The 24,743-nt window shown below is 30.6% G+C and overlaps 7 protein-coding genes and 1 pseudogene across 17 annotated transcripts in view; 6 read left to right on the top strand and 2 right to left on the bottom strand.

The window, feature by feature from the left end:
* Positions 1-3,759, top strand: part of LOC118441721 (dipeptidase 1) — a 79,558-nt gene extending 75,799 nt beyond the window's left edge. For all 3 annotated transcript variants that reach the window (XM_085656947.1, XM_035866499.2, XM_035866498.2), the window contains exons 8-11: positions 230-432; positions 985-1,145; positions 1,251-1,380; positions 1,452-3,759. In XM_085656947.1, coding sequence (XP_085513073.1) covers positions 230-432; positions 985-1,145; positions 1,251-1,380; positions 1,452-1,583 — 626 coding nt within the window. In that variant the 3' untranslated portion in view covers positions 1,584-3,759. The remainder of the gene's footprint in view (positions 1-229; positions 433-984; positions 1,146-1,250; positions 1,381-1,451) is intronic.
* A 275-nt stretch (positions 3,760-4,034) lies between these two features.
* On the top strand, positions 4,035-7,395 carry LOC118441718 (putative cytochrome P450 4aa1). 2 transcript variants are annotated; one of them, XM_035866479.2, is made up of 7 exons: positions 4,035-4,343; positions 5,382-5,442; positions 5,543-5,711; positions 5,791-6,235; positions 6,299-6,840; positions 6,912-7,094; positions 7,162-7,395. In XM_035866479.2, exons 2-7 carry the CDS (start codon positions 5,419-5,421, stop codon positions 7,326-7,328), a joined length of 1,530 nt encoding a protein of 509 aa, XP_035722372.2. In that variant the 5' UTR covers positions 4,035-4,343; positions 5,382-5,418; the 3' UTR covers positions 7,329-7,395. The 2 variants fall into 2 exon arrangements, with proteins under 2 accessions (XP_035722372.2, XP_035722373.2); XM_035866480.2 differs by having other exon boundaries at positions 4,035-4,411.
* Positions 7,396-7,889: 494 nt separating this feature from the next.
* Positions 7,890-8,845, top strand: LOC118441832 (selenoprotein K-like). The gene is made up of 4 exons (XM_035866802.2): positions 7,890-8,092; positions 8,167-8,251; positions 8,330-8,404; positions 8,472-8,845. Exons 1-4 carry the CDS (start codon positions 8,074-8,076, stop codon positions 8,566-8,568), a joined length of 276 nt encoding a protein of 91 aa, XP_035722695.1. The 5' UTR covers positions 7,890-8,073; the 3' UTR covers positions 8,569-8,845.
* A 72-nt stretch (positions 8,846-8,917) lies between these two features.
* Positions 8,918-10,752, bottom strand: LOC146873012 (protein HBS1 pseudogene; annotated as a pseudogene).
* Positions 10,753-10,884: 132 nt separating this feature from the next.
* LOC118441824 (putative cytochrome P450 4aa1) lies at positions 10,885-14,234 on the top strand. 7 transcript variants are annotated; one of them, XM_085657452.1, is made up of 7 exons: positions 10,885-11,007; positions 12,231-12,291; positions 12,392-12,560; positions 12,640-13,084; positions 13,148-13,689; positions 13,762-13,944; positions 14,012-14,234. In XM_085657452.1, the coding sequence occupies exons 2-7, from the start codon at positions 12,268-12,270 to the stop codon at positions 14,176-14,178; spliced, it is 1,530 nt and encodes a 509-aa protein (XP_085513578.1). In that variant the 5' UTR covers positions 10,885-11,007; positions 12,231-12,267; the 3' UTR covers positions 14,179-14,234. The 7 variants fall into 7 exon arrangements, with proteins under 7 accessions (XP_085513578.1, XP_085513579.1, XP_035722672.1 ...); XM_085657453.1 differs by having other exon boundaries at positions 10,891-10,918; XM_035866779.2 differs by lacking the exon at positions 10,885-11,007 and adding an exon at positions 11,016-11,200.
* A 498-nt stretch (positions 14,235-14,732) lies between these two features.
* LOC146873011 (selenoprotein K-like) lies at positions 14,733-15,628 on the top strand. The gene is made up of 4 exons (XM_085657456.1): positions 14,733-14,942; positions 15,017-15,101; positions 15,180-15,254; positions 15,322-15,628. The coding sequence occupies exons 1-4, from the start codon at positions 14,924-14,926 to the stop codon at positions 15,416-15,418; spliced, it is 276 nt and encodes a 91-aa protein (XP_085513582.1). The 5' UTR covers positions 14,733-14,923; the 3' UTR covers positions 15,419-15,628.
* HBS1 (translation elongation factor EF-1alpha (GTPase) HBS1) lies at positions 15,522-20,176 on the bottom strand. 2 transcript variants are annotated; one of them, XM_085657451.1, is made up of 10 exons: positions 19,937-20,176; positions 19,712-19,777; positions 19,357-19,653; positions 19,226-19,267; positions 18,789-19,108; positions 17,183-17,739; positions 16,867-17,096; positions 16,599-16,797; positions 16,312-16,517; positions 15,522-16,222 (listed from the first exon to the last, which is right to left on the bottom strand). In XM_085657451.1, the coding sequence occupies exons 1-10, from the start codon at positions 19,977-19,979 to the stop codon at positions 15,768-15,770; spliced, it is 2,415 nt and encodes an 804-aa protein (XP_085513577.1). In that variant the 5' UTR covers positions 19,980-20,176; the 3' UTR covers positions 15,522-15,767. The 2 variants fall into 2 exon arrangements, with proteins under 2 accessions (XP_085513577.1, XP_035722663.1); XM_035866770.2 differs by lacking the exon at positions 18,789-19,108 and having other exon boundaries at positions 17,183-17,735; positions 19,937-20,169.
* A 9-nt stretch (positions 20,177-20,185) lies between these two features.
* LOC118441821 (uncharacterized) lies at positions 20,186-24,669 on the top strand. Its single transcript, XM_035866768.2, has 6 exons — positions 20,186-22,956; positions 23,068-23,298; positions 23,386-23,762; positions 23,841-24,092; positions 24,171-24,357; positions 24,433-24,669. The coding sequence occupies exons 1-6, from the start codon at positions 20,785-20,787 to the stop codon at positions 24,487-24,489; spliced, it is 3,276 nt and encodes a 1,091-aa protein (XP_035722661.1). The 5' UTR covers positions 20,186-20,784; the 3' UTR covers positions 24,490-24,669.
* Positions 24,670-24,743: the final 74 nt, after the last annotated feature.

The following is a 24,743-nucleotide window of genomic DNA, read 5'->3' as shown; positions in this document are numbered from 1 at the left end:
TACACCTTCTCCTAAGACTCCATCTTCCTGTTCTCATAAAGAAAAGATATATTTTGGTCTTTGTGCTTGTTTATGAACTTTTATATAAATTTATTCACGAAATTGACTTCTCTTTTCTCTCCCTCTCTCTCTCTCTCTCTCTCTCTCCCTCTCTCATTCTCTTTTTGTTTCTCTTTGAGCGCGAGCACCTTATTCTTTATTAACCTACTCCTTTTACTCTCCTTCGCAGGAGGAGGTCTAACGGCGTTCGGCAAGACTGTGGTGCGAGAGATGAATAGACTAGGCATGCTGATAGACCTCAGCCACACGGCCAGAGCAACAATGAGGGATGCCCTGAAAGCGACCAAAGCACCTCTGATCTTTTCACATTCCTCGGCTTTCGCCATTTGTAATTCCTCGAGAAACGTGCCCGATGACATTTTAAAACAGCTGGTAGGTCGACGAATATCGAGAAAATGTTATGTCTCCTTTCTCGTTAGCTCTCAGCGTGTTTTATTTTACTGTCTCTATGTATAATACTTTTGCCTTTTTAATTTACACCTTGAAAAAATAATTATTCTCACTTTTAAAGTTACTTTCCTTCGATCCTCATCGTTTCTCTCTCTCTCTCTCTCTCTCGGGGATAGATAATTATCTTTGCTCCTCGGCATCCAGAGTTCCAATGGTTTGAAACAATTACCGACGACGATTCCTTTCTATTGTCGAGTTTTCTGCTCCATTAAAGTAAGAATCCTCTCCCAGCCGACCTCGTTAAGAAGCAAATTAACAGGGACCAAAATTAACGGCTCCATCCACTTGAAACACGGTATAATGGTAACGGCGGACAACAAACCGCTCTCTTCTACTTGTAGCGACCATCGCAGCTGATAATTTTGCTATCTTTTATATTGTTTCGTCCATTAAAATCAGATTATTTCCTTTTGACTTATCTTTACGATCTTAAAAAGAATAGTAAAGAACAACGTATGCATTTGTTTCGTCTAGGCTGACAACGACGGATTGGTGATGGTGACCTTTTATAATTATTTCGTCAAGTGTGGTTCTCAGGCGACTATCTCGGACGTGGCAGAGCATATTTATTACATTAGAAATCTTATCGGCGTCGATCATATCGGAGTAGGTGGAGATTTTGATGGTATCAACAAGTACGTCGATGTAATATCTTCGAAATAATAATGAAACAAAAGTAATGATCTTTTTCTTTTTTTGTTTCTTTTTTTTGGTCTTTAATTTGATCGTTCAATCGTTAGAACTCCAAGAGGTCTTGAGGACGTTTCCAAATATCCCGAATTGTTTGCGGAACTTCTTCGTAGCGGCAAATGGAACGTGCACGATCTGAAGAAGGTGGCCGGTTTAAATTTATTGAGAGTCTTCAGAAAGGTAATATCATTCGGGTATCTATAGTTTATAAACTAGACATAAATATTGATTTGAAATTATTATTACCGTAGGTGGAACGCGTGAGGGACGATATGAAAACGGACGGTGTTACACCGTCCGAAGAATATCTTCAGAATTCTCCAGATGTCAGCGGGAATTGCGCCTTGGACACTAATACCGTGCAAAGAGGCGTAGAAGTCTAAGTCTTACTCCTGGCAATCTCTCATTCGTTACTCTTGATCATTTTCAAGATGACGAGGAGGGACAGTGGTAAAGGACCGATCGAGGTCAACGAGGGCGAACCAAAGAAAAAGAGACAGCATGCAGCTTCCTTTCTATGACCTGCTCACTTTCAAAGCCTTTACTTTCTTGATCCGAGCCATGGAAAAAATGGCTCGTGAAGAATCCCATCGTGTCGTTAACCTACCTCGGAACTCGTTCTTACGGAAGTGATGAGCAACGAGCCAAAAGAGAAAGAAAGTATATTGAGATAAGTTATTTTACATATATTTTTTTTCTCCATACTGTTCTTGCATTCACTTTTAGATTTTTCAGACAGATCTTCCTCTTTTCTGAATTCTTTTTCATAGTTCCTTTTACAAACATACACACACACATACACACACACAATTCAATCATATTTATTTTCTATACAATACAGACAGTGAGCATCATGATTGATCGATACAAATTTTTGCATCGTTGCTATTACTTCCGTCGTTTCTACTCTATAAATAAAGATAAAGCGATTGCTATTGCTACAGATTATCAATCGTATGCACGTAAAAAAAAAAAATAATCTTCTACTGTCAAAAGAACTCTTAGTCGATGGATACTTGTCTCTCTATAAAATCAGCACATTCATGTAAAAAACGATTATCAAACGAACCTGATAATTGAAAAGGAAAGAAAGATTCGCGAAGGAAAGAGAAGATGTCGATATAAAAAAGTGTCGTTTCAAAATTATACTACTTAAGTCTTTCGAGGAAAATATCAGAGTTATGTGTAAACCTAACTATACATTTTCCAACAAAATTTCTTCCTTCATTGCACTAAACGTAAAAAGCACGTGCACATTCAGGTCAGATCGTTCGGCTAAAATTCTAATGTGAAAAATTGGAGATAATATTTACAGGATTAGAAAGAACAAAGGGATTCAAGACTTAAAGAGTATATAATAGTAATCATTAAAGTCAATTCAAAACATGCTTTCCTTCGAGATTAATTTTTTATCCAAGTTGGCTAAGCATTATTTACTAAAATTAATGAGAACTATATATTCTTCAAAGCTTGAAACCTTTTTTGTGATGAAAATATAATGGCTCTGTCTCGTGAATTCTTCTAATGAAAGAAAATTGAAATAAGACCATTATTTTTCATCTCGCTACATTAAAATAAAAGGAGAAACGCATATAAAATGCGCACGTGTTTCCTAAAGCACCGGACATAAGACTACTTTACTTGTAATCTTAAATCTTCCATCCTATACCTATCTGTGTCTCGTGTGCATTTATATTATAATCCGTGCAAGAAATGTAGTTTCCAATGCACATGTGAAACAACGAGAGTAAGAGGGGGAAAGAGAAAGGGAGAGAGAAAGAACGAAAATATGTAAAGGTCTAGACGCACTAGCGCGAAGCGCAGAACGTGAAAAGCATCGCAAAAGAATTTATTCTCGATTACATAACTATTTTTGTATGCACGTAAAAGTCTAAAGAAATTCCTAAAGATTGATGCGTCAATTAAAAATAAATTTTACAGTCGATATCAACTTGTATTCCTAATTAAACGTTAAAGTAATCTATTTAAGATAAAAGAAATTTGATGAAAAAAGAATTGAATACCTGATGGTTAAAAAAAAAAAAGGAAGAAATGATTTTAGTACAATAAAAATTAAACTTGAACTCGTAGAATCGTAATCGTTGCTGCAGCATCGTTCTTATTGCTTCGTTTCGTTTCGTTTCGTTTCTCTTTTCTTAGCGCCAATGCGTTTTTAGACCTCGTCGACCAAACTGAATCGAAAAAACAGGTGCACGGATTATATCTATTCCCCGTGTATATGTAATATGGGATGAATCAAACGAAGATAACAAAGCGAAAAAAAAGGAAAAACAAACAAACAAAAATATCAGATATTCCGTCGTGTCTTTGCAACGGATTCTACAAATAAATGTTTCTATTGTAAACCTATCGACAAAACTATTTTCTATCCCGCAATTACTTTTATTGCAGTTTATGGTACATTATTCATTCATATGCGTTCGAGCAAGAATGTGAGTAAACGAAATACGTAAATGTCAAATAGACCAAAGAAAGGAACTGACATTTCAATATGTCATATAGATAATCATTTATAATAAGTTTACGTGACATTTTTTATTTCAGCATGTTATATAGATCATTTATATTAACCAAGTCGCTTCCTTACTTAATATGTACGAAAATATCGACACATAATCTTATTATATATATATTGATTGAATCTACGTGCCACCTTTAACGAAACTAATAGGAAATACTTTCGCTGTCTTGCATGCCAATGAACACCAAGAAAACGTGCCTTGAATTAAAATTGTCATACATGAATACAATAATAACCCCACCCTTCAAGATCCTTGAAGTGTTTCTATCTATATATACTAATAGAACGCAATCAAAAAAAGGTTTAGTTGATCTGGTGCCTTATTTGAGAATAGAGTGTTACTTCGTATAAACCAATATTTTATTTATCCGTTCATACAACGGACGTAAAGTCTTCAAAGCTTGATAAGTCGATTTTTAAAATCGATCGATGACACAAAGGAAAATCAAAAAAAAACTCCAAAGGAAGATAAAGGAAGAATCCATAAATAAGATGAACATTTATTTGTTTCTTCTTTTATTTGAATTTTAATTTTTTGTTTCGAATAAATACATTCTAATAAGTTCCACCATCGTCAAATCAACGTGCACTCGTTCTTACGGTGGGATATTTTATTTGTGCATCGATAGCACGGAGTCCATATACTTAAGTTTTGACGAAGCAATTAATGTAAATATTTGGTATATATAAATTATTGATAAAACGAAGCCTAATATATGTACCGAAAAAAAATAATAAGTTCATAAATCTTTTCTTTTGCATAAATTTTGGAATTATACATAACAATATACAAAGAACAATCGATTTATGAATCTAGAAATGATTTGACGACTCTCTTATTTTTCTCTTGGATATTTATCATTTTTTTCGAAGAGATCATAAACATTACGAATTATTGGCAGTGCAGGTGGTCTATCGACGACTGAGTCAGATTTTTACAAGTCGAATATAGTTTATCAGGAGATATATCACGCAAGAGCAAACTCCATAATGTTACCATCCGATTTGTGGATCTGTCTCGCTTACATCTATCTTCCCTCGCGTAATAATATATATCTTAAGAAAAACTATATTTAACTTATAAAAATTTCACATAGCCTCGATGGAGCAAAGTCCCTATTATATAATTGATAGTGTTTATTATTTCTTTAAAGTAAATGATAAATTCCCAAGAGAAAAATGAGAAATCGTTTCTGTATTACCATAAATCGAATGAAGATACTTCTCATTGTTGAGATTTCCAACGTTACAACGAAGAAAAGAAATAATCTTAATATTCTTCTTTATCGAAACATACATTGCGCTTTACCTTATAAATAATTTGAAACTAGTAAATACTTACTAAACACTTTGTTGAAACGCATGTGGACTCTCGTATCGCCGATGCTCAATGAATATAAAACATTCTGTCGTAAGAGAAAATATATGTGTTAGTCTGACGATGATGAAACTTATCAAGGTTCATTCTTGAAAAAAAAAGTTATAGATATTTTATTATGGAATATGAATTTTTAAATAGATATTTACTTGATAATAAATCTCTAGTTGCCTTTAGGATCGTTTAGAATTATAGAAAATATTCAAGTAATCCTATCTCGTTTTAATAAAGGACCAAATTAAAAAATGCCTTTCATTCCAGCATCACAAACGCTCGTCGAATAGTGGAAAAACTCGCCATGCTCTTAAGTAATACACAAATCGTAAGTAATTGTTCGTTTTTATATATAGTGCAAAAAAAGAGAGAAAAAGAGAGTAATAAGTTTATCTCGTTGCTTGATATAACGTTTGAAACGGTAACAGTGGGAACTAGCAACATCTAACTCATGGATCTATGTCGTTGTGTTGATCTTCCTTTACGTTATATATATTCTGAGAAACTACATTCGACTCGTTAAAATCACACTTTGTCTCGATGGACCACCGGCATTGCCGCTAATTGGTAATATCCATTATTACTTTAAACCCAATGGTAAGTTTCAAGAAAAAAAAATATTGAAAACGAAAAATGATTTCGTTTCATACTAATTCTGTGCTTTTTCTTTTCTTAGTTATGAACGAAATGAAAAAATATTCAACATATAATATAATCAGATTTTGGGTATCTTTTATACCGTATCTAGCGATCATTCAACCTGAAGACATTCAAATAATACTCAGTAGCTCGAAACACACACGTAAGCCTTTTGTTTATTCTCTGTTTAAGAATGTCATTGGAAAAGGTTTAACAATAAACGATGGTGAAGTCTCTAAATTGCATCGGAATATCATTCAAAAGGCATTCAACGTTCATGGACTCGAAAAGTTCACTGATATCTTTGTCGAGCACGCCGAATATTTGACATCAATATTACGTGATATTGTTAATCAAGATATGAATATCACTAAATTGATCAATGACGTCATCTATAATATACAGGCCGAAACTGTCCTAGGATTAAAATTGATTAAGGAGAACAAAAAGAATAATGAAACGCACGAACTGCCATTCAAAGTGTAAGTTTTATATATTAATTAATTCTGTTTAACATAATCAACCAACTATTTCTGATACCTCAGGAACGAAATGTTCGCATCTTATCGTTTCAAGAGACCGTGGCTATTATTCGAGTCATTATATAAATTGACTGAGAAGTCGCAAATTGATAAGCAACAATTAGACAATAATATTGCCTATTGCTACGATATTATTAAAAAGATAGAAAAATCTAAACGTCTAAATTCTTACGATATGACAAATGATGGAACGCAAACGGAAAACGGAAGGATGTCTCTTTTGGAGTTCATGGTCAACATGAAACAAAAGTATTCGTATTTCAATGACGAAGCCATCTTAAACGAATGTAGTACATTTATGCTGGCTGGTTTGGAATCCGTCAGCACGGCAACGGCATGCATGCTCTTTCTATTGGCAAATCATCCCGAATGCCAGAAAAAATGTGTTAACGAGTTGGATGAAATTTACAACAATAACGCTACTTTAACGTCGTTTAAGTCTTTGAAAGAGATGAAATATTTAGAGATGTGTATAAAAGAGACGCTCAGGCTTTATCCCGCCATACCGGTAATAGCCAGATGCCTCACTGAAGATATAAAAATAGGTATTAAGATTTCTTTATAAATCATCATTAAAACCATCATCTTCGGATCCTTTTTTTTCTTTTTCTTTTAGGCGGCCGAATAATACCGAACGGTACTTCCGTTTTGATCTCACCTTATCTTACGCACCGAATACCACGATATTATTTAGATCCAGAATCCTTTAAACCAGAACGTTTTGATCCACAAAACTCTAACGAAAAATTGCATCCATATGCTTATATTCCTTTTAGTGCCGGTCCTAAGAATTGTATCGGTAAGATATAATGATTGTCACTACATTTATCAACAATTTTCATTATAAATTATCTATCTTTCCACAGGATACAAATTTGCGATATTAGAAATGAAAGTGCTCGTTAGTTCAATTCTTCGAAATTTTGTATTGGAACCCATTGCGAACAAAAATAAGATATATGTCAAATATAGAATGACTTTACGAGCGCAAGGTGGTCTGTGGATCAAATTCAGATTACGAAAGACAATGTAATATAAAAAAATGTTTATGAAGGAAAACATACTGACAATGTATAATTAATAAATAATCATTCATTATATAATTAACAAATATTTATTCACTCATATTTTATATTCGACGTATTGTTTATAATATATAATATAAATATATCATAGTAGATATGCATATAAATATAATTTCTTTTAATATGCATCTATTCCTAGGAAATAAATAATCCTGTAAAAGGATCCTATATTTGGACAAATAGATTAAAGCAAAAAACGATTAGAATTATATGAATGGTAACAATAATACAGATACAAATAGAAAGTATATAGATGAAAATAAATAAATGGAGCACTTATTGCGCACAATTGTAGAAAACTTTTTATTCTCTCGATATAGCGGAAAGTGTTTATAAATATTCTATGATAACGTTGATAACGTTATATCAATAATCTTTTATAATATGTACTTTAATCTTTTCTAAATAAATTTCTAAGAGGTAGATCGTCGCCGTTTCTATGAATTAATATGCATGAAAAATGCTAGATGGCAATATGAGTACATTCAGGATCGTATATATATATAAGGGTTTATAAAGGGCACCATAAATATTATTTTTAATACGTCACTTTGACCATTTTTATCAAACGAATTAAATTGTGATAATTAAAATACACAATATTATCAGATCACGCAAGAAAATTATAATAATTTAAGAATAGAAACGGTGAATTTATATTCTATGAAAATTTATTAATGTGATCGTATAAACATGGTTTATATATCGAGTGGTAATAATTATAACCTCCAATTTTCAATATTGTTTCCAATTAGAGTTTTATCAAATGACGATATATATTTTCAGATGGCAAAATTCATAACTCAGTACCATGGGGCTTAAAAAAAGTTGCGAATTTCTTTTCATCGATAATATACTTAGTAATAATGTTGTAAGTATTTAGTAATACAAAATTGTTCAAAATTATTCATGATGCATCATCTTTAATCATGCATGGTTCTTTCATCAGCTTCAAGACATTATTTGGTATGGATATAGATAAAAATGATGGTAAAAATTCAAAAGATTATAGACCTGGCTTTGGGTAAGAATAATATTTGTAATTAATTACGAGTTACTTAAGCAAGATTATAATTATTTTTATTCTTCAGTCCACCTAAACCTCCAAGTCGTAAACTGGGTAGACCTAGCAATATCAATCATAACGTCAACATTCCCTTTGGAGGTTGCAGCAGTTGTCAGGGTTGAATTTAATGTGAGTAAATAAGATAATGGATAATCTATTTCCATCAAAGAATTTTTATCGAATCAATATGTTTATTTAAATATTAAAGCTCAGAAATATAATGAATAATTTGTAACATATGCTTCTGTTGTATTTAAAATATTACAAATGAAACACAAAGATATTATATGTTATGTAATAACAATAAAAATTGAAACTTTTGTGTAAAATTATAGTATTAAGATTTATACATCTTTTATACATTACAAAAGAAATAATAATATAACTTTTTGGCCAGAATTTTTATTATATTAAATATAGGATTTCATCCTACGCGTAGATGCTGCACCAAGGAACTAAGCTGATTAATAATCATTTAATTTTGGTAATCAGCCCGGCTGCAATCGTTGTACCTTCCACTCTTAACATTATCCTACCAAGCTGTTTAACGTCTTTATATAGTTCCATGCAAACTGGAGTTTGCGTTACGATTTCAATAATCGCACTAGAGTTTTTAGGTAAACAGCGCGGCTTCTTTTTTATCACATCTCCAGTGCTTTTATGAAGCTGTGCTATCAATTTAGATATAATAGCTGGCTGTACCAAAGATTGCTGATGCATTATTACTGGGAAGCCCTTTGTAATAGGCACAACAATAGAGAATATGACTACATGTGCCCGAAAACATGTTGTTACCGGTACGGGATTTTGTGGATTGCAAATGACATCACCAATCCCAACATTTTGTTGGTCAATGCCTGATAATGTCAATGAAACATGATCACCGGCAAAGGCATTTACTATAGATACATCGTCTGCTTGTAAACCTAAAGAAATTAATGATGAAAATTATTTCTATCGTATTTTTGAATGAAATAATTGATTATTTTTAAAGAAGTAATTAAAAAGTATGTAATAGTAATCATTAATATCAATTCAAAACAAGCTTTCCTTCAAGATTAATTTTTTATCCATCGTGGCTAAGCATTTTTTACTAAAATTAAAAAAACTATACATTCTTCAAAGCTTGAAACCTTTTTTGTAAATGTAATGGCTCTATCCCGCGGATTCATCTAATGAAATAAAATCGAAATAAGACCATTATCTTTAATCTCGCTGCATTAAAACAAAAGAAAAAATGCACACGTGTATCCTAAAACACCGGACATAAGACTACTTCATTTGTAATCTTGAATCTTCCGTTCTATACATATCCATGTCTCGTTTGCATTTATATTATAATCCGTGCAAGAAGTGTAGTTTCCAATGCACATGTGAAACAACGGGAGAGAGAGAGAGTAAGAGAAAAGGGGAGAGAAAATGAATAAATGTAAAGTTTAAAACGCACTAGCGCAAAGTGCAGAACGTGAAAAGAATAAAAAAAAATTTATTCTCGATTACATAACTATTTTTGTATGCATGTAAAAGTAAAAGAAATTCCTAAAGATTGATGCGTCAATTTAAGATAAATTTTACAGTTAATTTCTAATTAAACGTTAAAGTAATCTATTTGAGATAAAGGAAATTTGATGAAAAAAGAATTGAATACCTGATGGTTAAAAAAAAACAGGAAGAAATGATTTTATAGTGCAATAAAAATTAAACTTGAACTTGTAGAATCATAATCGTTGCTGCAGCATCGTTCTTATTGCTTCGTTGCGTTTCGTTTCGTTTCTCTTTTCTTAGCGCCAATGCGTTTTTAGATTTCGTCGACCAAATTGAATCGAAAAAACAGAAGCACGGATTATATCTATTCTTCGTGTATATCTTCGTGTAATATGGGATAAATCAAACGAAGATAACAGAGCGAAAAAGAAGAGAAAACAAACAAACAAAAATATTCCGTCCTGTTTTTGCAACAGATTACAAATAAATGGTCCTATTGTAAATATATCGACAAAACTATTTTCCATCCCACAATTACTTTTATTGCAGTTTATGATGCATTATTCATTCATATGCGTTCGAGCAAGAATGTGAGTGAACGAAATATGTGAATGTCAAATATGTCATATAGATAATCATTTATAATAAGTTTACGTGACATTTTTTATTTTAGCATGTTATATAGATTATTTATATTAATCAAGTCGCTTCCTTACTTAATATGTACGAAAATATCGACACATAATCTTATTATATATATATATTGATTGCATCTCTGTACCACCTTTAACGAAATTAATAGGGAAAACTTTTGGTATCATGCATACTAATGAACAACAAGAAAACGTAGCTTGAATTAAAATTGTTATACATGAATACAATAATAACCCCACTCCTTCAAGATCCTCGAAGTGTTTCTATCTATATATACTAACAGAACGCAATCAAAAAAAAGGTTTAGTCAGTCTGGTACCTTCTTTAAGAATAGTGTGTTACTTCGTATAAGCCAATATTTTATTTATCCGTTCTTACAACGGACGTGAAGTCTTCAAAGCTGGATTAGTCTATTTTTAATCGTAATGATTATAAAATCGATCGGACACAAAGGAAAATAAAAAAAAAAACTCCAAAGAAAGATAAAGGAAGAATCCATAAATAAGATGAACATTTATTAATTTCTTCTTTTATTTGAATTTTAATTTTTTGTTTCGAATAAATACATTCTAATAAGTTCCACCATCGTCAAATCAACGTGCACTCGTTCTTACGGTGGGATGTTTTATTTGTGCATCGATAGCACGGAGTCCATATACTTAAGTTTTGACGAAGCAATTAATGTAAATATTTGGTATATATAAATTATTGATAAAACGAAGCCTAATATATGTTCCGAAAAAAAATAATAAGTTCATAAATCTTTTCTTTTGCATAAATTTTGGAATTATACATAACAATATACAAAGAACAATCGATTTATGAATCTAGAAATGATTTGGCGACTCTCTTATTTTTCTCTTGGATATTTATCATTTTTTTCGAAGAGATCATAAACATTACGAATTATTGGCAGTGCAGGTGGTCTATCGACGACTGAGTCAGGTTTTTACAAGTCGAATATAGTTTATCAGGAGATATATCACGCAAGAGCAAACTCCATAATGTTACCATCCGATTTGTGGATCTGTCTCGCTTACATCTATCTTCCCTCGCGTAATAATATATATCTTAAGAAAAACTATATTTAACTTATAAAAATTTCACATAGCCTCGATGGAGCAAAGTCCCTATTATATAATTGATAGTGTTTATTATTTCTTCAAAGTAAATGATAAATTCCCAAGAGAAAAATGAGAAATCGTTTCTGTATTACCATAAATCGAATGAAGATACTTCTCATTGTTGACATTTCCAACGTTACAACGAAGAAAAGAAATAATCTTAATATTCTTCTTTATCGAAACATACATCGCGCTTTACCTTATAAATAATTTGAAACTAGTAAATACTTACTAAACACTTTGTTGAAACGGACTCTCGTATCGCCGATGCTCAATGAATATAAAACATTTTGTCGTAAGAGAAAATATATGCGTTAGTCTGAGTATATTGAAATTATTAAGGTTCATTCTTGAAAAAAAAGTTATAGATATTTTATTATGGAATATGAATTTTTAAATAAATATTTACTTGATAATAAATCTCTAGTTGCCTTTAGGATCGTTTAGAATTATAGAAAATATTCAAGTAATCCTATCTCGTTTTAATAAAGGACCAAATTAAAAAATGCCTTTCATTCCAGCATCACAAACGCTCGTCGAATAGTGGAAAAACTCGCCATGCTCTTAAGTAATACACAAATCGTAAGTAATTGTTCGTTTTTATATATAGTGCAAAAAAAGAGAGAAAAAGAGAGTAATAAGTTTATCTCGTTGCTTGATATAACGTTTGAAACGGTAACAGTGGGAACTAGCAACATCTAACTCATGGATCTATGTCGTTGTGTTGATCTTCCTTTACGTTATATATATTCTGAGAAACTACATTCGACTCGTTAAAATCACACTTTGTCTCGATGGACCACCGGCATTGCCGCTAATTGGTAATATCCATTATTACTTTAAACCCAATGGTAAGTTTCAAGAAGAAAAAATATTGAAAACGAAAAATGATTTCGTTTCATACTAATTCTGTCGTTTTTCTTTTCTTAGCTCTGAATGAAATGAAAAAATATTCTACGTATAATATAATCAGACTTTGGATTACTTTTATACCATATCTAGTGATCATTCAACCTGAAGACATTCAAATTATACTCAGTAGCTCGAAACACACACGTAAACCTTTTATTTATTCTCTATTTGGGAATTTTCTTGGAAAAGGTTTAATAATAAACGACGGTGAAGTCTCTAAAATGCATCGGAATATCATTCAAAAGGCTTTCAACGTTCATGGACTCGAAAAGTACACTGAAACCTTTGTCGAGCACGCCGAATATTTGACATCAATAATACGCGATATTGTTAATCAAGATATGAATATCACTAAATTGATCAATGACGTCATCTATAATATACAGGCCGAAACTGTCCTAGGATTAAAATTGATTAAAGAGAACAAAAAGAATAATGAAACGCACAAACTGCCATTCAAAGTGTAAGTTTTATATATTAATTAATTCTGTTTAACATAATCAACCAACTATTTCTGATACCTCAGGAACGAAATGTTCGCATCTTATCGTTTCAAGAGACCGTGGCTATTATTCGAGTCATTATATAAATTGACTGAAAAGTCGCAAATTGATAAGCAACAATTAGATAATAATATTGCCTATTGTTACGATATTATTAAAAAGATAGAAAAATCTAAGCGTCTAAATTCTTACGATATGACAAATGATGAAACGCAAACGGAAAACGGAAGGATATCTCTGTTGGAGTTCATGGTCAACATGAAACAAAAGTATTCATATTTCAATGACGAAGCCATCTTAAACGAATGTAGTACATTTATGCTGGCTGGTTTGGAATCCGTCAGCACGGCAACGGCATGCATGCTCTTTCTATTGGCAAATCATCCCGAATGCCAGAAAAAATGTGTTAACGAATTGAATGAAATTTACAACAATAACGCTACTTTAATGTCGTTTAAGTCTTTGAAAGAGATGAAATATTTGGAGATGTGTATAAAAGAGACGCTCAGACTTTATCCCGTCGTACCGGTAATAGCCAGATGCCTCACTGAAGATATAAAAATAGGTATTAAGATTTCTTTATAAATCATCATTAAAACCATCATCTTCGGATCCTTTTTTTTTCTTTTTCTTTTAGGCGGCCGAATAATACCAAGCGGTACTTCCGTTTTGATCTCACCTTATCTTACGCACCGAATACCACGATATTATTTAGATCCAGAATCCTTTAAACCAGAACGTTTTGATCCACAAAACTCTAACGAAAAATTGCATCCATATGCTTATATTCCTTTTAGTGCCGGTCCTAAGAATTGTATCGGTAAGAAATAATGATTGTCACTATATTTATCAACAATTTTCATTATAAATTATCTATCTTTCCACAGGATACAAATTTGCGATATTAGAAATGAAAGTGCTCGTTAGTTCAATTCTTCGAAATTTTGTATTGGAACCCATTGCGAACAAAAATAAAATATTTGTCAAATATAGAATGACTTTACGAGCGCAAGGTGGTCTGTGGATCAAATTCAGATTACGAAAGACAATGTAATATAAAAAAATGTTTATGAAGGAAAACATAATGACAATGTATAATTAATAAATAATCATTCATTATATAATTAACAAATATTTATTCACTCATATTTTATATTCGACGTATTGTTTATAATATATAATATAAATATATCATAGTAGATATGCATATAAATATAATTTCTTTTAATATGCATCTATTCCTAGGAAATAAATAATCCTGTAAAAGGATCCTATATTTGGACAAATAGATTAAAGCAAAAAACGATTAGAATTATATGAATGGTAACAATAATACAGATAAAAATAGAAAGTATATAGATGAAAATAAATAAATGGAGCACTTATTGCGCACAATTGTAGAAAACTTTTTATTCTCTCGATATAGCGGAAAGTGTTTATAAATATTCTATGATAACGTTGATAACGTTATATCAATAATCTTTTATAATATGTACTTTAATCTTTTCTAAATAAATTTCTAAGAGGTAGATCGTCGCAGTTTGTATGAATTAATACGCATAAAAAATGCTAGATGGCAATATGAGTACATTCAGGATCGTATATATATATAAGGGTTTATAAAGGGCACCATAAATATTATTTTTAATACGTCACTTTGACCATTTTTGTTAAACGAATTAAATTGTGATAATTAAAATACACAATATTACCAGATCACGCAAGAAAATTATAATAATTTAAGAATAGAAACGGTGAATTTATATTCTATGAAAATTTATTAATGTGATCGTATAAACATGGTTTATATATCGAGTGGTAATAATTATAACCTCCAATTTTCAATATTGTTTCCAATTAGAGTTTTATCAAATGACGATATATATTTTCAGATGGCAAAATTCATAACTCAGTACCATGGGGCTTAAAAAAAGTTGCGAATTTCTTTTCATCGATAATATACTTAGTAATAATGTTGTAAGTATTTAGTAATACAAAATTGTTCAAAATTATTCATGATGCATCATCTTTAATCATGCATGGTTCTTTCATCAGCTTCAAGACATTATTTGGTATGGATATAGATAAAAATGATGGTAAAAATTCAAAAGATTATATACCTGGCTTTGGGTAAGAATAATATTTGTAATTAATTACGAGTTACTTAAGCAAGATTATAATTATTTTTATTCTTCAGTCCACCTAAACCTCCAAGTCGTAAACTGGGTAGACCCAGCAATATCAATCATAACGTCAACATTCCCTTTGGAGGTTGCAGCAGTTGTCAGGGTTGAATTTAATGTGAGTAAATAAGATAATGGATAATCTATTTCCATCAAAGAATTTTTATCGAATCAATATGTTTATTTAAATATTAAAGCTCAGAAATATAATGAATAATTTGTAACATATGCTTCTGTTGTATTTAAAATATTACAAATGAAACACAAAGATATTATATGTTACATAATAACAATAAAAATTGAAACTTTTGTGTAAAATTATAGTATTAAGATTTATACATCTTTTATACATTACAAAAGAAATAATAATATAACTTTTTGGCCAGAATTTTTATTATATTAAATACAGGATTTCATCCTACGCGTAGATGCTGCACCAAGGAACTAAGCTGATTAATAATCATTTAATTTTGGTAATCAGCCCGGCTGCAATCGTTGTACCTTCCACTCTTAACATTATCCTACCAAGCTGTTTAACGTCTTTATATAGTTCCATGCAAACTGGAGTTTGCGTTACGATTTCAATAATCGCACTAGAGTTTTTAGGTAAACAGCGCGGCTTCTTTTTTATCACATCTCCAGTGCTTTTATGAAGCTGTGCTATCAATTTAGATATAATAGCTGGCTGTACCAAAGATTGCTGATGCATTATTACTGGGAAGCCCTTTGTAATAGGCACAACAATAGAGAATATGACTACATGTGCCTGAAAACATGTTGTTACCGGTACGGGATTTTGTGGATTGCAAATGACATCACCAATCCCAACATTTTGTTGGTCAATGCCTGATAATGTCAATGAAACATGATCACCGGCAAAGGCATTTACTATAGATACATCGTCTGCTTGTAAACCTAAAGAAATTAATGATGAAAATTATTTCTATCGTATTTTTGAATGAAATAATTGATTATTTTTAAAGTAGTAATTCAAATGGGAAAACCTTTTACAAATGCAACTTCGTTTTGCGGCAACACCAAAACTTTATCCCCTATAGCTACCATGCCTGTTTCTACATGACCAGATACACAGAATCCAGACCCAGTACCTTTGTATATGTCATTTATAGAAAATCTAAATGGTTTATTAACTGGACGTTCTGGACACTTAAAATTATCGATAACATTTACTAATGTAGGTCCAGTATACCTGTGATATAATTTTTTCTGTCATTTTCCATAAACAGTCAAGATAATTATCATACAATTGTTATATATAAAATAATATTACCAATTGGAAAGACCTTCGGTTTTTGGTGCCGTGACTATATTTTCTCCTGAGAGTCCACTGCAAGGTACAAAAATGATGGTCTCTCTATAACCAGCTTGTTTTAAGAAAACACTCATTTTATTAACAATTTCGTTAAATCTTTCTTTTGACCAATTCACCGTATCCAATTTGTTAACTACAACAGCTAATTGAGACACTCCTAAAAATAGCAAAATTTTAATATAGTAATAATGATCCTTAGTAAGATAAAAAATTTGATCATAATTACCTAAAGAACGTAATAATAAAGCATGTTCTCTAGTTTGTCCACCACTATCAAATCCAGTCTCAAATTCACCTCTGGTAGCATCTACTACGAGTAAGGCAACATCCGCTTGAGTGGCACCGGTGATCATGTTTGGGATAAAATCCTTATGGCCAGGTGCATCCAAAAGAGTAATGCATTTATTGTCAGTTTCAAATTTAGAATGTCCAATATCCATCGTTATTCCACGTTCCCTAGAAAAAAAAAATATATATATATCGATAACAGATATTAATTACAATCTACTTTACTAGAAATACTTTATACGATTCTTCTCTACCTTTCTTCTCCTGTTTCGTCTAGCACCCATGCATAAGCAAAAGATTGTTTACCAATCTTTTTACTCTCTTGTTGATACTTGTGAATTAGTCTTGATGGAACTTGTCCTAAATCACACAAAAGTCGTCCAAGCAAGGTACTCTTTCCAGCGTCAACGTGCCCGACGACAACTAGGTGTAATTGTTCTTTATTGTTGCTTCTTCTATCTTTATAAATACGTAAAACATCACGTTTGTCCTCTATAGATTTCGTCTTATAATCTAAATCAGGTGTAACATGACCAGACATGGGAGATTGACTTCTTAAAGAATCAGTTTCTAAAGAAACTATACTCTTATCTTGTTTCACATTTTCTTTACGTTTTACATTTGGACTGTCTTGTTCAGAACATGGGCTTTGAGAGCGTGGAGTCTGAATATGTGGACTCAAATGACCTGTATTTTCTGATCCAGTCACAGTAAACCCTTTGACAATAGAACTTGTTCCAGCTGGCACAACTTTTACCATTGAAGGTGTACTTATTTGTAATGTTGATTTTGATGACAGTTTATTACCTATTATAATTAACTTTTTCAATTAATGCCTTTTTAAATATACCTAAGAAAATAAACAGTAGGCATATTAAACAAACAAATAAACAAACAAACAAACACACACACACACACACGCACACACATTTAAATATATTTATAAGATAAATTAAAAAAAATAATGAAATGATAATTTCTTTACTTAATTGATCATATATAAATTAAATAACAATAAAAATTACAAATTAATTTCTGCTATTATAAAGATACTCATACAAAAGAGCGCCAAAGTATAATAATATGTTATATCACAAAATATAAATAAATCTAACAATAAAATATTGATAAATATTGATATAAATAATAAACTTTCATGAAGTTTATAATGCTTTAAAAAACGATTTTTTTGATTATAATAATTTTGTACAATGTATATTAATGTTCATAGATTGTTCATCAGAATATGATTAGTCAAGTTTATGGACGAGTATAAGGAGTAGAAAAATCAAATCTTTTGATAGTTCTATATTCCTGTGTCTTACATTTAATAAAAGGTTTCTTTAATTTCCATTTTCTAGTTAAAATTTTTCCAAGAGTAGAAACAGTTTTCTTCGCGTATGGTAATCTAACATGTATTAAACTATTTAAATTTAAAGTACATTCTACACTCGTTTCAGAATCTGAATCATTAAATGAGTTATTTTTCATCTTGTTTATATATGACAGAGTATCATAATACAGATTTGTCATTGGTTCTATTTGGCAATTATGTTTTAAATCTGGTACATGAACTTCTTTTAATGCAGCACTTAAATCAATCAACCAATCATCAGGTGACGGTGTTCTAACACGTTCAACATTGTGCTCCATTAAATCTTCTAAATTTATTGACTTTTGTTCGTTAAATTCATTATTAGGATTATATTCTAGTTTAAGATTAGAAATTCCTTTTCTAAGTGAATCAATTTGTACTTTATCAGGATTAAATCGATCTTCGCTTTTGTTATTTATAATATTAACTGTACTATCTGTATTATTTTTACTATCAAATTTTGAAAAAATTATGTTATGTCCAAAATTCTCTTTATTTTTGTTAATATTCAATTTTGGTATGATGAAACCAGAATTTGGAGATTTTTTACAGAGTTCTATTTTATTAGTAGAAACATTAGACTTTTGTAAATGATTTGCAGTTAAATCAGCCAAAGAACCAAAATATTGTGGTTTGGAATCACTTTTTGAATTTGTATGACTAGCTATCATTTCAGCTAAAGATGAAAAATTATTTTCCGAGTTATTTATATGACTTTTAACCGAAACAGTATTATTTGTAGAGGCAGGTAATACGAGCTTTTGTGATAATGAAAACTTAGGTACGGCAAAGAAAGAAGTAGAACCTTACCTTACCAGCAAAGGAAAACGCAATGCATGAAACAAAAAGAAAATGACTGTCAGAAAAATAACGATCAATTAAATAAAAAAAACTTAAAGGAAGTTAGGTATATAACATGTACCTGGACAAGGATTCGGGCACTCCTTACTACTTCTAGATTGTTCTATAAACATATATATTTTCATTGACTAGTTTATCAGAATCTAAGTATAATTATTTGTTCAATAAAGTAACTATTACTAGAATACATACCGGTAATACTTTTCTGGGATGGTATTCTTAAAAGTTTATCTAGCACTACTTCTGTGTCAAACCTTGACTGGATAATTTCTTCTTCGAGTTTAGATTCAGCTATTGAATCTCCAATAACATTTTTTATAGCTTCCATGCAAGATAATAATTTCACTCTTTCTATCTCAGAAAGATCTGATTTTTTACTTGCAAGGGATGATACTGTATTATCATCCTCATTATCCTCAACGATATCTGGCTCCATGATAAAAGAAGCAATATTTTGTTGCTTGCTTCGATCAAACAAGAATTGTTCAGCTGTAATTAGAGTGCATGTTAGTCTCTGTGTCTATTTTGTAAGGAAAAAATAACATACCACTGGGCGATACGCAATAATCATCTTCCACTGAGTGTCCATATACATCGTCATAACCATCATACTCTAAATAGGAAAAAAAGGAAAAAAGAAAGGATAAAAAGAAATAATTTATTTTATACCTGCTTTTATTTCGAAATATTAGATCGAAATTAAATATATTTTTGTTTTCCTCTGGTAATAAAAATACATATGTTGCAATATTATAAAAAAAAAATGACGTACCATCGGAATAATTCATACATCGAACATCTCGATGACGGGACATTTTGTAATAATGTAATAAAAACTCGAATTAACGGACAAATCACTTTTCACTTAAATTTTTATTATGAATTACCAATTATTACGTACGATAGACTAGATCGTATAGAATTCGATATTCGTTAAAAGCACAGAATAAAGAAAACTTGTTGCAACATAATGAAAGGTTAAATTACGACAAATACGTTTCCAGATAGCGCTAGCAGTGCCATTTTGTATGCACTCTAACGGCACTTTATCTCGAATGCCTCCTCTTAGCGTTGATCCGATTCGTTCTAATCGAAAGATCGTAAGGACAAATAGCAAGTTTAATTTTTTGATCTTGCATACATTTGTTATATATACGTAACTTTTGAATTATTATAATTGAAACTGACATAAAAAATGATGAAATAAATGGTGAAGGCTGATTTTATTCAATTTCGATTAGGCTATACTTGTCTGTCATTACTTATTGTTTATTACTATCCAATCAGAATTCCCGGGATTGATTTACGATCTTTCAGATAAGAGCACAGATGCTTATTATATCTTAGAATTCATTTCCTCTTCTGCGCTTTAATATACTGTTGTTGTTTACACTGGTAACAACGGTAGAAGTTCAAACGAACAGAGGGATAAATTTATAAGAAACATTTCTCGTTGTCTCATTAGACACAACTTTTTTAATGAAATTTATTGAATATTTGAGTATTGAAGTCGTTCGTAGTCGACAAAGTACCATTACCGACATATAAGAATGAAATATTCTAATTTATGAGAATTTGTTATGTTTGTGTGAATTTTTACGAAATCGTGGATTCATTTGTATGATAAAGAAAGCAGAAAAAGTAATAAATATAATCTCCGTTAATATGAATTTTTCGGATTCTGGATTTCAAGAGCTCTGCAAGAAGACGGAACTGTCCAGTAATAAAAATAATATATCAGTGCAAGATGCTGATGAGAATATTGAAAAAGAAATGAAAACATATATGGAATTATCAGATGTGATTGAACTTTCAAGTGATTCAGGCGATGAAGACAGTACATACTATATGACTACTGTTTGGGATATTTCAGATATTGAAACTCGTTCACCTTCTGTGATAACTTCTTCACCACCATATAACGGAGAAGTTTCTGGTATGGTATCCGATAATATAGAGATATTAGAGGAAAATAATAATGATCCAAACAATAATTTAGATTTTAATGAAATTCCTCAAGAATCAAATGGTAATAGAAATATTGATGATATATCCAAGGATCGAATAGATTATTCAAGGGAATTGACAAGTCCAATTCCAGGTTGTAGTAAAGATATAAATAATGTAGAAAATCCTACAGAAAATAGCATTTATCATAAACTTTATAAAGATGCTACATTAATATCAACACTTTTGCCAGACATAGAATTTGGATTGATATTGGAAATGCTTAAAAAAAATCAATATGCAAAAAATTATTGTGAACTTGCTTTATGGGATTTATTGCCGGATAAGAGACCAATGCCACAAGTATTATTATCTAAAAGAAAATTAACGGATGATACATGCGAGGTCGAACAAAAAAGATATATGTCTAAGGAACTTGACATTGTACCTAATGAAGTGCGAACTAATATAGAAATGACTAAAGCATTGTGTACTGTATCATCGAAAGAAAAAGAAAATTTAAATATTAAAGAATCTATTAATTCTAAGACAGAGGAAAAAGAAACAATAAATGATACCGAAAGTAAGTCAATTTTTTCAATTAGTCATAGTTCGATAATACGCCCAGCAAAGTTAATAGTTCCTAAATGTGTACCTCCGTTGCAATCGTCATTTATACCAAGTACTAATAATGTGGTCTTAGCCCCTGCTAAATTAACATATGTTAGTAAATATGAAATGAAAGTTACGAGCAATGATAAATCTTTATCCCCTGTAAGGAACTTAATACCAACACAATCCACAAGTAAAATAAATGATAATATATCTCAGACAAATATTTTTCCTGATGTAAAGGAAACAAAAAATTGTTCGTTATTTGAGAGTGAAACGTGTTCAAAGTCTTTCAAAAATACTAATGAAATTAATCCAGATAATTCTTCAGATCAAGATACATCTTCTGTTATTTCTCCTATCATAAAAGACACAAGTGAAGACAGCAAAGTATTAATATCCAATCCTGATATTCCTGAACAATCTACAGAGTTTGTGCCTTCTACAGATAATGATTTGAATGTACCAAGTACTAGTAATGGAATAACAATGCCAAGGTGTGCTGACATTGCTATGTCAACATTAAATAAATTTCAAGAAAAATCATCATTAAACACATTAACAACAGCTAATGTAACAGATGAAACGTCAAATTTGGAATTAACAAAAATGGAAGAATCAAGTTTTTCTGAATCTTCTTCAATAACAGAAATACAAAATATAACAATAAAAGACTCAAAGCTTTCTCCTGAAATGACAAAAATTTATTATAAACTTTTATCTATATTTCCTGGAGTGAATTCTGATTACATTAAATCAATATGCACGTTCAATGATTCTCAAGAAATAAACTTGGATGAATCGACATTGCTCCATGAACTGATTGAACATTTACTTGTTTCAGGAGATAAGCATCCACGTGTAAATATAGAATCGGAAATAAATGAAGCGACATGTGATGCAAATGAACAATATGAAAATATGTTAGGAATATTTCCAGATGCAGATCCCGTTTATTTGAAAGATATTGTAAAAAATATGTACAACAAACCAGAGGAATTGAAAGCATTTGTACAATCTAAACTTGAAACTCATGATTATCCAACACGAGAACAATATTTAGCAAAAAGAAAAATAACTGAGCAACAAAAACAATATACTACAGACTTTAGAATAGACAAATTTTTGGAGATATATCCATGTCCATTTACTCATTTTGAAGATTCAAAAAGACAGTGTTCATTTAATTCAATTGCATTTGAGTTTCTCAAATATTATTATAACAAATTAAAGGTATATTTAATTATATAAAATAATATTAATGTTATGATTATTGCACTATGAATAACTTTTACTCACTTTCATATCTTTCATTTGTCTTTTAATATTTAAATATTTTCACAGACTTGTACTATATTGCTTGTATATGGACAAAATAAACACAATTTAACTTTAACAGCAAATACATTGGATAAAGTTAAACCTGAAATGAAAACAAAACGTAAAAGCCTATATTTACCACCAAAAGACATTCCTCTTTTACAGGAATTAACATTTATACAACATAGATCAGAGATACTAACATATTTAAAAAAATTACAACAGGAAGAAACTATGGAATTCCAGAGACTCAAAGTAAATATTTTTGTGATAATGTATTTTCTAGTATAAACACACTCTTAATAGTTTATATAATAATATCAATTGATAATTGTATAATAGAAGAGTAAGGGTCTTCTCCAATGCCAATGCTGTTTCGACGACGAATGTATGCCATCTAAATGTTCCAGTTGTGATAATGGTCATACATTTTGTAATACCTGTATTATAAAAGGTGCTGAACTGAAGTTAGGAGAAAGTGAAACACATATCCATTGCTTCGTAAATTGTACAAGTGAGTTTAGTCTATCAACACTTCAAAAGGTACTTTCTCCAACAACATTTAGTATACTACTTCGAAAAAGACAAGAAGCAGAAATAATGGCAGCCGGATTAGAAGGTTTGGTATCTTGTCCATTTTGCCATTTTGCATCTATACCACCACCGGAAGATAAAGTTTTTAAATGTTTTAATCCTGATTGCATGAAAGAATCTTGTAGGCAAGTATAGTGCTTCTATGATATTATTTAAAGTTTAAAAGCATATTATAGATTTTGATCTATTTATTTTTTATTTAGATTATGTAAACAATTAAATCATGTACCGCTGAATTGTGGTGAAGCTGAATCTGAAAAAGCACATCATTATTTAGAAGAAAAAATGACAGAGGCCCTTATACATAAATGTTACAAATGTAACCGACCTTTCTTTAAAGAAGAGGGGTGCAATAAAATGGTTTGTGTTTGTGGTGCTGAAATGTGTTATATTTGTGATAAACCAGTCAATGGTTACAAACATTTTCGTGGTCAAGGTTCCACGCAAACAGATCTGTAAATACCATTTGTATCATTGTAATGTTTACATAGTGAAACATATACATAAATAATTTTACATATTTTTAATTTTAGATGCCCATTATGGAGCGACAATCATGTAATAAATGCAAAAGCTGTTTTACAAATAGCACAAGAAACTGAAAGAGAAATAAGACAAAAAAATCCTAACATCAAACTAGTTACAAATGGTTTGTTACCAAAAATACCCCATAGGAGGAAAGGTCCTCATGATGATATTCCGAATTCTGATGTTGTACCTGTACGTTATACAAATTTTTAATTCATAACTGAAATGAATTTAATGAAAAAGTTTTTCTCTTTTTTATTTCTTCAGAAACATGCACATCGAATTGCAATTGCAAGAATGATTCCAGAAAATTTATGTGATTGAGATTTTTAAAAATTATTGTATGTATATTATTTTATATTTTATACTTGTATATTGTATACTTTTGGTACAACCAAAGATCCTTTAATCATAAATGAAATACTTTTCAATGATAGAAATTGATGAACTTATATATTGTTAAATATGTGTATAAAAAACAAGCATATAATATTCTTTATACAATTTGTTACTGATTTATTCCTCTAAACTTTCTATAAAATTAAAGTGTACGAATATAAATTTAACTCTCTATAATG

This window comes from Vespa mandarinia, chromosome 5 (genome assembly GCF_050613455.1).
Source record: "Vespa mandarinia isolate Hongniang chromosome 5, ASM5061345v1, whole genome shotgun sequence".
In the NCBI taxonomy this organism is placed as follows: Eukaryota; Metazoa; Arthropoda; class Insecta; order Hymenoptera; family Vespidae; genus Vespa; species Vespa mandarinia.
The sequence above is the reverse complement of the archived record's forward strand: the minus strand, read 5'-3'. Positions and strand labels throughout refer to the sequence as shown.

Excerpts from the sequence above, each read along its gene's own strand:
- LOC118441821 (XM_035866768.2), top strand. The coding sequence starts at position 20,785 with ATGATAAAGAAAGCAGAAAAAGTAATAAATATAATCTCCGTTAATATG. Across the intron at positions 22,957-23,067 it reads ATTATTATAACAAATTAAAG|ACTTGTACTATATTGCTTGT; the intron begins GTATATTTAATT and ends ATATTTTCACAG. Across the intron at positions 24,093-24,170 it reads GGTTCCACGCAAACAGATCT|ATGCCCATTATGGAGCGACA; the intron begins GTAAATACCATT and ends TTTTAATTTTAG.
- LOC118441718 (XM_035866479.2), top strand. The coding sequence starts at position 5,419 with ATGCTCTTAAGTAATACACAAATC. Across the intron at positions 6,236-6,298 it reads CACGAACTGCCATTCAAAGT|GAACGAAATGTTCGCATCTT; the intron begins GTAAGTTTTATA and ends CTGATACCTCAG. Across the intron at positions 6,841-6,911 it reads CACTGAAGATATAAAAATAG|GCGGCCGAATAATACCGAAC; the intron begins GTATTAAGATTT and ends TTTTTCTTTTAG.
- LOC146873011 (XM_085657456.1), top strand. Across the intron at positions 15,102-15,179 it reads ATATACTTAGTAATAATGTT|CTTCAAGACATTATTTGGTA; the intron begins GTAAGTATTTAG and ends TTCTTTCATCAG. Across the intron at positions 15,255-15,321 it reads GATTATATACCTGGCTTTGG|TCCACCTAAACCTCCAAGTC; the intron begins GTAAGAATAATA and ends TTTATTCTTCAG.
- HBS1 (XM_085657451.1), bottom strand. The coding sequence starts at position 19,979 with ATGTCCCGTCATCGAGATGTTCGATGTATGAATTATTCCGATG. Across the intron at positions 19,654-19,711 it reads TTATTGCGTATCGCCCAGTG|CTGAACAATTCTTGTTTGAT; the intron begins GTATGTTATTTT and ends CTCTAATTACAG. Across the intron at positions 16,798-16,866 it reads TTTATTATTACGTTCTTTAG|GAGTGTCTCAATTAGCTGTT; the intron begins GTAATTATGATC and ends TGCTATTTTTAG.
- LOC118441832 (XM_035866802.2), top strand. Across the intron at positions 8,252-8,329 it reads ATATACTTAGTAATAATGTT|CTTCAAGACATTATTTGGTA; the intron begins GTAAGTATTTAG and ends TTCTTTCATCAG. Across the intron at positions 8,405-8,471 it reads GATTATAGACCTGGCTTTGG|TCCACCTAAACCTCCAAGTC; the intron begins GTAAGAATAATA and ends TTTATTCTTCAG.
- LOC118441824 (XM_085657452.1), top strand. The coding sequence starts at position 12,268 with ATGCTCTTAAGTAATACACAAATC. Across the intron at positions 12,292-12,391 it reads TCTTAAGTAATACACAAATC|TGGGAACTAGCAACATCTAA; the intron begins GTAAGTAATTGT and ends AAACGGTAACAG. Across the intron at positions 12,561-12,639 it reads TTATTACTTTAAACCCAATG|CTCTGAATGAAATGAAAAAA; the intron begins GTAAGTTTCAAG and ends TTCTTTTCTTAG.